The 14,007-nt window shown below is 40.3% G+C and overlaps 1 protein-coding gene across 1 annotated transcript in view; it reads left to right on the forward strand.

Moving 5' to 3' along the window:
• The window catches only part of FASN (fatty acid synthase), a 217,557-nt gene that overhangs the window by 77,877 nt on the left and 125,673 nt on the right, over positions 1-14,007 (forward strand). The window contains exons 9-13 of the mRNA XM_033960321.1: positions 2,089-2,548; positions 2,990-3,177; positions 8,643-8,832; positions 8,925-9,019; positions 9,332-9,466. Coding sequence (XP_033816212.1) covers positions 2,089-2,548; positions 2,990-3,177; positions 8,643-8,832; positions 8,925-9,019; positions 9,332-9,466 — 1,068 coding nt within the window. The remainder of the gene's footprint in view (positions 1-2,088; positions 2,549-2,989; positions 3,178-8,642; positions 8,833-8,924; positions 9,020-9,331; positions 9,467-14,007) is intronic.

Below are 14,007 nucleotides of genomic sequence, written 5' to 3' on the forward strand. Positions count from 1 at the left end.
GGAACCAAGTTCAAGTCTTCCTTCAGCTGTACCAAAAGATCTAGGACACCTGCAAGCCTGAAGGATATTGAAGTGGTGTGCACTCAGGTTCCTGGAAGAGTCAGAGTGGGGTTTGAATCAGTGTTCCTTGTTTTACAACTCCTTGCACTGACCATTGAGAATGACATATGCACAAATATGTCCTTGTCCCCGTGCGATCTCAATATTCTGTCCCTGTCCCTGCCCCATTCCTGCAAACTCTATCCTCTTCTGCACAAGCCTTGAATACTTTAAAATCATAAGTGTTCGAGGCTTGTGAGGTTACGGCAGAGCTTGCAGGAATGGGAAAGGGACAGAACTCGCGGGGACGAGGACAAATTTGTCCCCATGTCATTCTCTACATCTGTTCTACAGGGATGTCTGTGTGGCTATTGTTTTGAAAATGATGCCATAGATCTCAATCTGTTTATTTTAGAATTTGAAATGAAACCACAAAACAGTTTTGAACATTGTATAGACACAACAATGATGCAATAATGGTAGAACAGCTTTCAAATATCACTTCCCTCCCCCCCCCCTCCCACCCACCCACCCAGCCATCTGTCCTTCCCACCAGCTGCGCAGCTAACATAAAACACCTACAGAATTCTGATGATGATCTGAGGTCTCGGCTCTTATGACCCCAGACAGATGTTCACGTTCCTGGTTTTTGGACATTCAACAGCTGGATAATGGCTATTTATTTTGGATGTTGCCTCATAGTCATACTTGAACAGGAAGTCTAGATGTTTCCTGTTTGATTCTGGCTGTGAAATGGACTTTTTTTTTTTTTTTTTTTAATGCTCCTCTTAAAGCTTTGTTGAGGGAGATAGCAGTGTCCTCTAGGGAGTCTCCTTTTTTTTTTAGACTTGCTTGGCTTACGTGTCTTAGGTCTGTCCTGTTAGTTTTATGGAGTTCCTTTTCTTATCTGGTTTGATGGATTTTATATTGTAATCCGCTTTGGTCTAGAAAAGTTAAGTTTTTAAATAAACGTAAGCACACAGGTTGGCTGGTGTCAGGGAAAGGTCAACTTTGATGCTGATGATCCCACTTTCCCTAGGAAGCAACTCTGCATCAGCGGACAACATAAGCTTTATTTGCATTTGCAAACAGAATACAGTCTTCTCCTGGGCAGCTGAGTTAACCTGTAGGATCCCAGTCAGTGGAGCCAGTATAGGAGGAGGGTTGAGGATATTAAAAAGCAAAGGTCTCCTTTGACTAAAGTGCACGAACAATGAACACACACTAAATGCTAAGAAGCCAATAGGAATAAAAAGGAATTGTTAACACACCTCAGTAAAAGCAACCCAAAGACTTGTCTGTGGAATTCACAATCTATTGAGCTGCCTTTTGACATTAAGGGAATTCAGATGAGTATCCGTAAAGATAGCCTGCTAGAGCTGCCACACTCTGTGGACTTGAAAGAGAATTTTAGCGTGCACATGGACGTTCCACCCCTATTCCTGTCATGTTCAAGTTCATACCCTCTGAGATAAGTAGTTTTAAGAAAATGTTGAAGAAACACCTCTTCTGTAAGACGAAATATGGAACTTGATTGATAGTTTTTGGATGTGAGGCGCTGGTAGCCTCTTTGTCATTTGAGGAGGCTTTATATTATCACCATTATGTTTTATGCTGTTCGATTTGTTGTATTGTATGTGATTCTGTTTGTGTATGTACTTCACTGTGACCCGCCTTGGGAAAGGCAGGGTATAAATGAAGAAATACAAATACTAAATTCAATTTTTGAACATTAATTAAAAAAAAAAAAAATACTTCACAGTCTTCCAATCACTAGATAGGAGGTAATATTGATGGAGCATATTGGCTTGATATCTTAAGGACTTGAGACAGTGAAACCTACATAAACTGATCCTATTGTCTGGGTCTCACTGCTTCTGGGTAAGTGGAACCGATATTTCAGCCATCATGCTGTGGCTTTCTTCAAGTAGAACCTATCCAGACTCGGCGAGACCCGGACACCAGCCGCAGAAGCCTAAGAGAATGACATAAACTTCTTTGTTCCATAAAGTCAGCAGAGATGTTGAAGTGTTCATATGTGTCTTCCAGGTGGTTCTTAGTCTGGAGAAAGGACTGTGGGCCCCCAACATTCACTACCACACACCAAACCCTGATATACCTGCCTTACAGGATGGGCGTTTGAAAGTGGTCACTCAGCCAGTACCAGTGAGAGGTGGCATTGTTGCTATTAATTCTTTTGGCTTTGGAGGATCTAACGTCCATGTCATTTTGAGACCAAATGAAAAAAAGCCTGTCTCTTCTGACTGTCTCAGTTTTCCACGATTGGTGCAAATCTGTGGTAGGACTCAGGAAGCTGTGGAAACTCTACTGGAGCAGAGCCAGAAAGTTGGCCAGGACACTGCATTTATAAGCATGCTGAATGATATCTCTGGGATCCCGACCTCAGCCTTGCCATATAGAGGCTACACACTGGTAGGCGGTGAGAGCGACGTGAAGGAGATTGAACACATTCAGTCTTCTGGGAGACCCCTTTGGTATATCTGCTCAGGTAATAATCAATTCAATTTGTGATTCTTTGCTCCCTGTTACAGTTATTGGAGATGGGTCCTTCTGTAGCTTTACATCACCCTTTAGAAATCTCCTTCACACTCATCTGTCTTTTTTCTGTAGCACTAGCAGTTTAATACAGGTGCCCAAGTCCAGCCCCTTGGGTTACCTATTCTTCTGATGCCACTTAAATTATACAGGAAAGTTATTGGCATATCTTTCTGTGGATTTGCAACTGACCTATCTGTATAAATCAGTTATATGGCTAGTAGCATAATATCTCTGTATTCTTAACCTCTTAATCACCATCCCTTCCTCAATTGATTTATTGAATTGATATATTTTTGTAGCTTCTCTTGTTTTTCAAACACTCACCATTGGGTGGTCTTGAACGTCAGCCCCTAAGTGCTAGAATCTCTGATTGCCATATTCTCATCCATAGGTATGGGGACCCAGTGGAAAGGCATGGGACACCGACTAATGCAACTGATGCTCTTCAAGCAGTCCATCTTTCGCTCAGACCAGGCTTTGAAGGACACTGGACTGAAGGTGTCCGATCTGCTCTTGAATGCCGATGACAATACCTTTGAGGATACAGTTCATGCGTTTGTTGGACTGGCAGCTATACAGGTAGAAATCTTACCTTTTCTGAGAGCAAAAGCAACTGTGACTGGTTAATAATATTTTTATTTTAAAAATGTTTATATCACCTAAAAATCTAGGCATACAAAATAATTCAAAACAATCCTTCATCTATCTACCCACGCTGCCGATCATATTCACATAAAGGGGTCCTTTCACTAAGGCACACTAAACGCTAATGCGTCCATTAGCACGCCTTCGTAAAAGAGGGGGAAAGAATTGTCTGATCTTGCATCAATTCATTCACATAAACACATCAACTCATACCCTACAATAAATAACAGATTGAATCCCTTCCTATCAATAATTATTTGTATGTATACACTGTACATTTATTTGTATAAAATTGTTTTATTTTTGTCTCCCAATTTTAAATTGTCATACGCATTGAAGTACTTGACATTGCATGTACAACAAACTTTTAATAAACTTGAAACTATTGGAGAGATGTACAGTTGGGTACAGTAGGTTGTGGGTGACCTTTGGAGGGATCCACACAAAGTGTAGAAGAAATCCCACCTATCAAAGCACAATAAATGTTTGCATGAGAGGAAAAGGAGTTCAGAAGCTTTAACCAAGACACGGTGGCTGTGGAGCGGTGAATGGCCTTGTCCTCGCAGTTAAGGGAAAGAATGCACGCGGTCCCTTCCCTCCTTCCTACCTACCGGCCGAATCTATCTCCCCCCTCCCCCTTACCTTCGCGGCACGTTAGTTTCCAAAGTAACTTGCTCAAGCCGGCCAAGCCGGAAGTTGCGTCAGAGGAGAAGCTTCCGCCCACAGACGCACGCGACTGCAGGCAGGCTCAGCTGGCTTGAGCAAGTTATTCTGAAAACGCGCTGCGAAGGTAAGGGGGAGGGAGATTCTCGGGCCATGCGAGGGGTGCTGAAGGGCGGTGAGGTGGCGAGAGGGCAGGGTGGTGGTGGAAAAGAAAGGAACAGATGCTGAAGGGGGGTGGAGTGGAACAGACGCTGAAGGGAAATGGGGAACAGAGAATGGGGAGAAGACGCTGAAGGGAAATGGGGAACAGAGAATGGGGAGAAGACGCTGAAAGGAAATGGGGAACAGAGAATGGGGAGAAGACGCTGAAGGGAAATGGGGAACAGAGAATCGGGAGAAGACGCTGAAGGGAAATGGGGAACAGAGAGTGGGGAGAAGATGTTGGAAGGGAAGAAGACAGAGATGCCAGACTATGGGGGTACGGAGGGAAGAAGATGGATGCCAGACCAATTGGGGGGGGATGTGAAGGGAGAGGCACAGTAACAGAGCAAATGGAAGACGCAGAGAGAAGACAGACAGTGGATGGAAGGAATTGAATAAGAAGATGAGGAAAGCAGAAACCAGACAACAAAGGTAGAAAAAAAATTTATATTTATTTATTTTTTGCTTTAGGATAAAGTAGTATATTAGTTGTGTTGATAAAAATTTATAAACAAAGCCCTGCCAGCTGAACATCTCTTTCTCTAGTTCAGCAGCCAGAACTTTGATTTATAAGAAAGGAATAAGCTAAATATTGCAGTTTTGAAGCTTGTATGGATGCTGCGGGGATAGTAGTCACGGGGATAGTGGTCATGGTGGTGGGGCAGTGACAGGGATGGTGATCGCGGGGACAGGGCGTTGATGGGGACAAATTTTTTCCCTGTGTCATTCTCTAGTTCCACGTTTTTATCATCGATCCTGAAAAACCTCTCATTCCTATTCTTTTTTTTATTTAATTTTTTTTAATTCATTCAAACTTTAAAACTTCATGCTTGAACAAGTGCAGCATGCTCAATGAAACAGACCACGCTTCTCTTAGTGGTTGCAGGCAGCCCTGGCCTGGCGGGACCCGTTTTGCCATACTATCGGCTTTCTCAAGGGTTCTCTTGGGATTCTGCAATGTTTTAACAGTCAGTCATAGCACTTTCTCTATCAGTTGTATCCCCAATGGTGGTTTCATTGAGCATGTTACACTTGTTCAAGCATGAAGTTTTAGAGTTTGCATGAATTTAAAATAATTAAATAAAAAAAGAATAGGAGTGAGAGGTTTTTCAGGATCGATGATAGAAACGTGGATCGCTTATTGAGATAAAGACCTGATCCAAGATGGCCGCGAGTGGCTGAATTCTGGAAGCGTTCCTCAGATGCTCGGGAAAGATTGAAATTACCTTCTTAGTTTCTTCAGTTTGACTGAACGAGTGTTCTTCATGCCGAAAAGGAGGGGGAGAAGTGCTGCAGGAGCCTCGCGGCGCCCTGAAAATCCCCCAACGATTACTATCGAGCAAATGTTGAACCTGCTTCAGAGGGAGTCAACGGCATCAGGGAATTGCCCGTTGGAACCGGCGACGCAGAGTGACGTCACTAAAGGGATCCCTGGGCTGGAGGTCACGCTCAGCCCTGATGCAAGAGACACTCCTCCTCAGCCACAGCGCACCAGCTCACCACGGGAACCAGGCCTGTCCGAAGAGATAGGGTCTGCTATCTGGGAGGCTCTTTCATCGGTGAGTCTGGAGACAGATATCCCCCAAGACTTTTTGAGTCTTGGAAGAGATACAGAAGCGCTGGGAACATCGGAGAAGAGAGAGGAAAAACAAGACAAACAAACTACATCTTTGGAAGGTGAGAATGGGTCCTCTGTGGTTAAAAAAACCCACTGAAATCACTATGGAGTCTCTTTGGGATTTAGTAATAAAACCGGGAAACACTTTGACTCCACAAATTAGAGAAATGGAAAAGAAGATATGCAAACAAGAACAAGAATTAAATAAAATACAAGTGGATATGACCTTAATTAAAACAAAGTTGGAAAAAAATGAACTTGAAATAACTGAGGCTAAACAGGTACAAGAAATAGTGGTTAAAGATTGTGTGAAGATTAGACGGAAGCTAGAAATGATTGAAAATGGCCAGCGAGCCAATAATTTAAGATTTCTAAATTTTCCTAGGGTTTTATCTATGACACCCAGGGAAATGTTAAAGAAATACTTTTTGGAAGTTTTCTCAGTGTCCGAGGAACTAATTCCGCCTTTTTCCCAAGTATATTATTTGCCTGTTAAAAAAAATGGAACAGCAATTGGGTAACCAAAAACAGCAGGAACCACAAATGGATATTTCCATTTTATTGGAATCTTCTACAAAGGATTTGGTCACACCAACAACATTGTTAGCTACTGTTGCTTTAGCACCAGATAAGAATTGGATTATGAAGATGTTCTTTAAAAATAGAACTAAAGAGTTCCTGGGACAAAAAGTACAGATTTTTCTAGACGTTATCAAAGAGACTCAAAAACGGAGAAGGCAGTTCTTGTTATTAAAACCAGGAGTAATTTCAGTGAGGGGAAAGTTTTTTCTTAGATTTCCCTACAAATGTATTGTTCTTCATGGTTTAGATAAATATGTTTTCTTTGAACCAATGCACCTAACAAATTTTGTGGCTTTGAAACGTCTTGAGAAAGAAGGAACAACTGGAATAATAACTGACTCATGATTAGAAAACTCCCTCCACTTCAGCCACTTTGTCTTGCTTATTATTGGTTATTTTTCCCCCCCTTTTTAATTGGTAATGTCACTCTTTGAAAGTCTTGGATCCAATAATTGGGGACTATAGATTGCTTAAGTGTAAGAGAATATGTTATATGTTTTCTTCTTATTATTTATGTTAAGGATTACATCTTACTGTACAAGATATAATGCTTGATAATTTTTTTTTTAAATGATAAATAAACAATTAAGAAATGTGGAACGTCATAAGTCTTGGTTAAAGGTTCATGCCAGAAAATCAAGCAGGTTCCTGAGATCCTTTTCCTCTCATGCAAACATTTATTGTGCTTTGATAGGTCAGATTTCTTGTGCATCTCCCATATACTATCTTTGTTTGGATATCAGTACTGCACTGGATTTTAAAGATGACCTTTGGAGGGCTCACTAAACTAAACTAAAGCTTAACTTTATATACCGGGTCATCAACCTAAGGATGCTCGACTCGGTTTACAACAATTAATTAAGAACTGAAAGAAATAAGAATAGAAGTTTCAAAAGAGAATTAATTTTCAAAATGATAGAAAAGTTTTTGGAAATTTACAAAAAGATTGGAAAGGACTGGGGCTCCTCAAAGTTAAGGGGAGTTCATTCCATAGTTGCAAAAGTTTAAAAACCAAAGATTGACTTTAATTCCTTTTCTGGAAGGAAGGGAGAGTTTGAATTGTTGGATGCCTCTTGCATAGGAGAATCTGTAAACGTTCCATAATAAGGGAATGAGGGGAATAAAAATACCTTATAAATTTTGAAAGAGATGCAGGCACATTTGAATTGAATTCTAAGATAAACCGGGAGCCAATGAAGACTCAGGAGCAAAGGGGTCACATGGTCAAATTTACTTTTTCTAAAAATCAACTTCGCGGCGGTATTCTGGATTAATTGTAATCTTTGGAGACAGTTCTTTGTGATGCTAAAGTAAATAGAATTGCAATAATCTAGTCGGGATAATATGATTGATTGGACCAGAACAGAGAAGTATCGATGATGAAAAAGATGTCTAACCTTCCTCAATATTTGTAAACTAAAAAAGCATTTCTTGACGAAGTAGTTTATTTGATCCTTGAAGGTAAGAGAGGAATCAAAAAGGACTCCCAATATCTTAGAAGATAACTCAATCTGCAAAGAGGCCCCAGATTCCAGAGCTACAGTAGGAGGAAGGCAGTCCAGTTTCGGGCCTAACCACAGAAGTTTAGTTTTAGTTGTATTAAGCTTCATCTGGACAAACATAGCCCAGGCTTGAAGTTTGGAAATGCAATGATTTACTTTAAAAACTAAATTGGTAGTATCCGAATCAATCTCAATCAGTATAAAAATATCATCTGCATAGGTGAACAGCATTTCCCAAGTTGACAACTTAAAGGTATTCAGTGTGGTCATATAGAGATTAAATAGAATTAGAGAAAGCGGAGAGCCCTGGGGAACCCTACAAGGAGGCCGCCAGGAATTGGAGATATTGCCATCAATATTAACTGAGTAAGAGCGAGACAGTAAAAATTTGGATAACCAATCCAGAACAACCTGATAAAGACCTATATCTGAAAGTAAATGGAGTAAAATGTCATGATCTACTACATTGAACGCTGCAGATAAATCAAACTGGAGCAAAATAGAACATTTATTTTGAAGTCGTAATTGTTGAATTTTCAAAAGAAGAGAAATCAATAAGGTCTGCTGGGATGGCCGTGTGACTAGTCTGCTAAGAATGCTCGCCACTCCTACGTCCCAATGGCTGGCTTTTGTGTGGTTTCATAAATGGTTCAAGATAGACATACTGAGGTCTAAGAGGTGGCCATTGTCGAAAAAATAAAGATAGATGTTTTTCTGTTTTGAAAATGGTCATTTTCCCTACTGGAGTTTTGGACATTTACTTGGATTTAGACATCATATCGCAAATGCCCCTCTAAATCTGTTAAACTTTTCTCTCATGTTGGCTTTTTAAGATTGCTCAAATTGATATCTTGAAAGCTATGAATCTGGAGCCAGATGGCATTCTTGGCCACTCTGTTGGAGAACTCGCTTGTGGTTACGCAGACAATTCCTTGAGTCATGAGGAAGCCATTCTTGCTGCGTACTGGAGAGGTCGGTGCATCAAAGAGGCCCAGCTGCCCCCTGGAGGCATGGCTGCTGTGGGTAAGAGCTTGGATGTTTTATTGATAGGATTTATTAACCACCTTTAAGACTTCAGTTCTCCTCATGAGTTTTGCCATGTGTATTTTCTGCAGGTTTGACATGGGAGGAATGTAAAGTTCAGTGTCCTCAGGGAGTTGTTCCTGCATGTCACAATTCAGAGGATACAGTCACCATTTCAGGGCCCAAGGTAAGCAAAGAAACGTAACCAAAAAGTCAGATGGAGGAAGTAGTTTTAAGTCTCAAACCAAGAGGCTGCTTCTGTCTGAGAGAAAATCAGAAGGGACTCTGCAGGCTGGCACATCCATGGCAGGGATTTAGAGAGATGAGAGGGTTCTGTAGTTGTCTACTAACGTCCAAAGAAGTGTACTGTATATATTTGGCCTGTAATAGTAGAGTCTGTAAAGAAATGAGCCCTGGGAGAGAGTCGTGAGAAATCTCTGCGAGGGATTCAGATGCAGAGTCACAATAATCTGAAGCAAACTTTTGTCCTGCCTGCTAGGATGCAGTGAGTGAGTTTGTAAGCAAACTGAAAAGAGAAGGCGTCTTTGCTAAGGACGTGCGGAGTGCGGGAGTAGCATTTCACTCGTACTACATGGAATCTATCGCTCCCTCACTGCTGAGTGCCCTGAAGAAGGTAAGATTGAGTAAAATGCTCTTTCTAAGATCCAGTAAGTGCTAGTGTGAGTTTCCCACAGCTTAAAGTGACTTACTGTGAGTCAAGCTCAGGAGTGATTTTGTATCTGCACGCACAAACCACATACTTAAAAAAAAGTTGGATTAAGCATCAAATTTCTGCTTCTCAATGGCCACGAATTTGGTCTTGTAGAATGAGATGTACAGTGTCTGCATCTATGAGACAAACTTGGTTCTTTTTGTTACATAGAGCATTTGGACCCCAGTTAAATTACAAAAGTTGGATAGCTCTAAGTCTAATAGATGCTGGCATTGTAATCTGGAAGCGGGGACATTGGATCACTTAATTTTTTTACTCTCCCTGTATTATGACCTTTTGGAAATCAATTTGGTCTCAAATAAATTGTCTATTAGAAAATCATGTAGCCCTTCGTATGATACAATTCTATTTGGAACATCTATGAGAATAAAAAGTCAAATTTCATCAAATAATAAACTTTTATTAATAATGACAGGAGTTGCCATTCAGCATATCACCAGCAATTGGAAAGATTACACCAGACTTAATTACACCTTCTGGTGGAATTCGTTGTGCCATATATATAAAATGGAAAGAATAATTGCCATACAAAAAGGGAACTATAATAACTTTAAAAAGATTTGGGGGCCATTGATAGCATATTGTAATGATTAGACACCTTTTGCATAAAAAGTATATTATAGTAATGGAATGGGGGGAGATATATAGTTATACTATTGGTTTTTTCAGTATTTTTGAATATAATATATGTATAATATGCTTGATTTATATTATTTCTGGAAAGGGAGGGTGGGGGAGGGATTTATATTTATGTTTATGAGGATAATAGTATCGATTTTCAAGTGATCTGTTTGATTTATTTGATATAATATTGTACACTTGTTATAAGATGTAAAAATGAATAACGATTTGGGAAAAAAAAAAGTTGGACAGCTCTAAGTCTAATAAATGTTGGCATTGTCATCTCGAAGCAGGGACTTTAGATAATTTATTGTTCTACTGTCCATTTGTTTTGGCTGTTTGGAAATCAATATGGGGCCAAATAAATTGCTTGTTAGAAAATCCAGTGGCATTATCCTATGATACTGTGCTTTTTGGCATGTCAATGAAAACTAAAAGTCAAATATCATCTAAAAACAACAGGCTTTTATTAATAATGACAGGAGTTACCATACAACAAATTACGAGCAATTGGAAGAACTGGACGAGGCGTAATTATAGTTTTTGGTGGAATTCACTATGTCGTGTATAAAATGGAAAGAATATTAGCCATTCAGAAAGGGAATTTTAAGAAATTTCAGGAGATTTGGGAGCCATTAGCAAATTACTGTAATGTTTAATTAATATTTTTCCCTGGAAAAGCGGAGACTTAGAGGAGACATGATGGAAACCTTCAAAATGTTTAATTAATGTTTTTCCCTATGTCATGCACATCCGGGAGGGGGAGGTCGAGGGTCTGTTAGATTAATAAATTTAGATATATTGGGGTTCATTATAGAAATTTTATGTGATTGCATTGTGATTGTTCAGGAGGGAGGGGGGATTAATTCTGAAATGGATTTAAATAGAATATTAAGTGTGTTATTGATGTATAAAATGTAGTATTTATGGTTACACTTACTGTAAGTTTTGAAAATAATAAAGATTTGGAAAAAAAAATAATAGTTTTTCTTGGGGGGTGGGGGTTTCTGCAAACCGTTTATTGTAGGATTAGTGCCAGTCTCAACATATAAAATACTTCTACTTGTACTTAAAATTAAATTTTCCCATTCTCCTGCTTTCTTGGACAAATACCTTATCCCACATGCTCTCAGATCCTCCAACCAGAACCTATTAACAGTTCCCTCAATCAAAGACCATTTTTTCTGTAATTGCCCCTTCCCTCTGGAATGCAATGCCATCGCATATCCGCAGCGAAAACGCTTTAAACAAATTTAAAATCAATTTCAAAACATTTGAATTTAAAGATGCATATCAAAATAAAATAAATGAATAAACAAACAACAACACAGAACTGCTTTTAAGAAGCAACTTCCCTTCCTTTCATTTTTATTTTCATAATGTAATTAAAACTTTCCTTCCCCCCCCTTGCTCCCCACATATTATACCTATGTCTTGGTCTTCACTACCCCATTTTTATTTCCATTTTAGTTGTTTTACTTTTAAGATATTTACAATTTTTAATATTGTAAGCCGACTAGATAAACTTGGAAACTCTTATTGCCTACAAAACAGGTGTCCTTAAGTGCTCATGTGCTAATATTTTTAATGGATGACAAAATTAGAGCTTGGCCATTAATGCAAAAATATAGAAACCTGGCCATTTTCTGACACACCATGGCCAATTTCTACTGCAGTTTAGTAGAAGGATCCCTAAGTACTACTACTCAGAGACGTAGCGAAGGCGCCTGGGGCGGTGATACCCCTCTCCCACCCTCTTCCCAACCCCCCTGCTATGCACACGCATCTCTTCCCTGTACCTTTTTAACTTTGGCACAACAGTGAAGAACTTGCTGCCCGCATTGGACTGAGAAAGACATGGGGCAAGCCACTGCTTGCCCTGGATTGGTAGCATGGAATGTTGCAACTCTTTGGGGTTCTGGAATCTTAGAAGGGTATAGATAGAGGATTACTATACAGGTCCTGGACCTAATGGGCTGCCGCGTGAGCAGACTGCTGGGCGTGATGGACCTCTGGTCTGACCCAGCAGAGGTACTGCTTATGTTCTTATGTTGAGATTCCGGAATGTTGCTACTCTTGGTTTTGGCCAGGTACTAGTGACCTGGATTGGCCACTGTGAGAACGGGCTACTGGGCTTGATGGACCATTGGTCTGACCCAGTGAGGCTATTCTTATGTTCTTATCAAGACTAAATAAACTTGAAATTCATCCCTGTCTTTGGAATTTGGTCACTAAGGAGATGAGGATGACATGGAATGACACTGTTTTTACAAACATGTTTCTTGATAATCTTTTACTCAATCATGGTATTAAGTCAGGGAATCCATTTCTGCTGTTTTAATTCTTGACTACTGCCGTATGACTAGACGCCATTGCTTAAATGATCTATTTTTCTTATGTTATACTAGCTGATGCCCCGGCGTTGCACGGGTATTTAATTATAGCAATAACACTGTAAATGGATTCAAATAAAGATATTTTATAGTGGTGAATGAAATTATTTTTTTACAGCTTAATAAAAAGTACAATATTCAAATTATAATGTGAAATATTTGACAAAATGAATACAATACAACTAACGCAAAACGTGATTATAAACAACATTTTTAATTTCACCTCCTGGAGCAAGAACATATAAATTCTTGGGTGAACCCAGCTTTGAGCAAGCAACATAGAGTTGTGGGCCGCGAGACCCCCAGAACATATCACCCCAGGTAGTGAGGGATCTGCATACCAAGTTTCGTTCAAATCGGTCAAGCCGTTTTTGAATTACTGTGAGAATGGCAGCTTTTTACATTTTTTCCATTGACATGAATGGGTGAAATCTGATTTTCTGTTTGTAGCTCCGCCCACGTGTGCAGGTGGGCCGCGAGACCCCCAGAACATATCATCCCAGGTAGTGAGGGATCTGCATACCAAGTTTCGTTCAAATCGGTCAAGCCGTTTTTGAATTACTGTGAGAATGGCAGCTTTTTACATTTTTTCCATTGACATGAATGGGTGAAATCTGATTTTCTGTTTGTAGCTCCGCCCACGTGTGCAGGTGGGCCGCGAGACCCCCAGAACATATCACCCCAGGTAGTGAGGGATCTGCATACCAAGTTTCGTTCAAATCGGTCAAGCCGTTTTTGAATTACTGTGAGAATGGCAGCTTTTTACATTTTTTCCATTGACATGAATGGGTGAAATCTGATTTTCTGTTTGTAGCTCCGCCCACGTGAGCAGGTGGGCCGCGAGACCCCCAGAACATATCATCCCAGGTAGTGAGGGATCTGCATACCAAGTTTCGTTCAAATCGGTCAAGCCGTTTTTGAATTACTGTGAGAATGGCAGCTTTTTACATTTTTTCCATTGACATGAATGGGTGAAATCTGATTTTCTGTTTGTAGCTCCGCCCACGTGTGCAGGTGGGCCGCGAGACCCCCAGAACATATCACCCCAGGTAGTGAGGGATCAGCATACCAAGTTTCGTTCAAATCGGTCAAGCCGTTTTTGAATTACAGTGAGAATGGCAGCTTTTTACATTTTTTCCATTGACATGAATGGGTGAAATCTGATTTTCTGTTTGTAGCTCCACCCACGTGTGCAGGTGGGCCGCGAGACCCCCAGAACATATCACCCCAGGTAGTGAGGGATCAGCATACCAAGTTTCGTTCAAATCGGTCAAGCCGTTTTTGAATTACAGTGAGAATGGCAGCTTTTTACATTTTTTCCATTGACATGAATGGGTGAAATCTGATTTTCTGTTTGTAGCTCTGCCCACGTGAGCAGGTGGGCCGCGAGACCCCCAGAACATATCATCCCAGGTAGTGAGGGATCTG

The sequence above is a fragment of the Geotrypetes seraphini genome, chromosome 10, assembly GCF_902459505.1.
Source record: "Geotrypetes seraphini chromosome 10, aGeoSer1.1, whole genome shotgun sequence".
Lineage (NCBI taxonomy): Eukaryota > Metazoa > Chordata > Amphibia > Gymnophiona > Dermophiidae > Geotrypetes > Geotrypetes seraphini.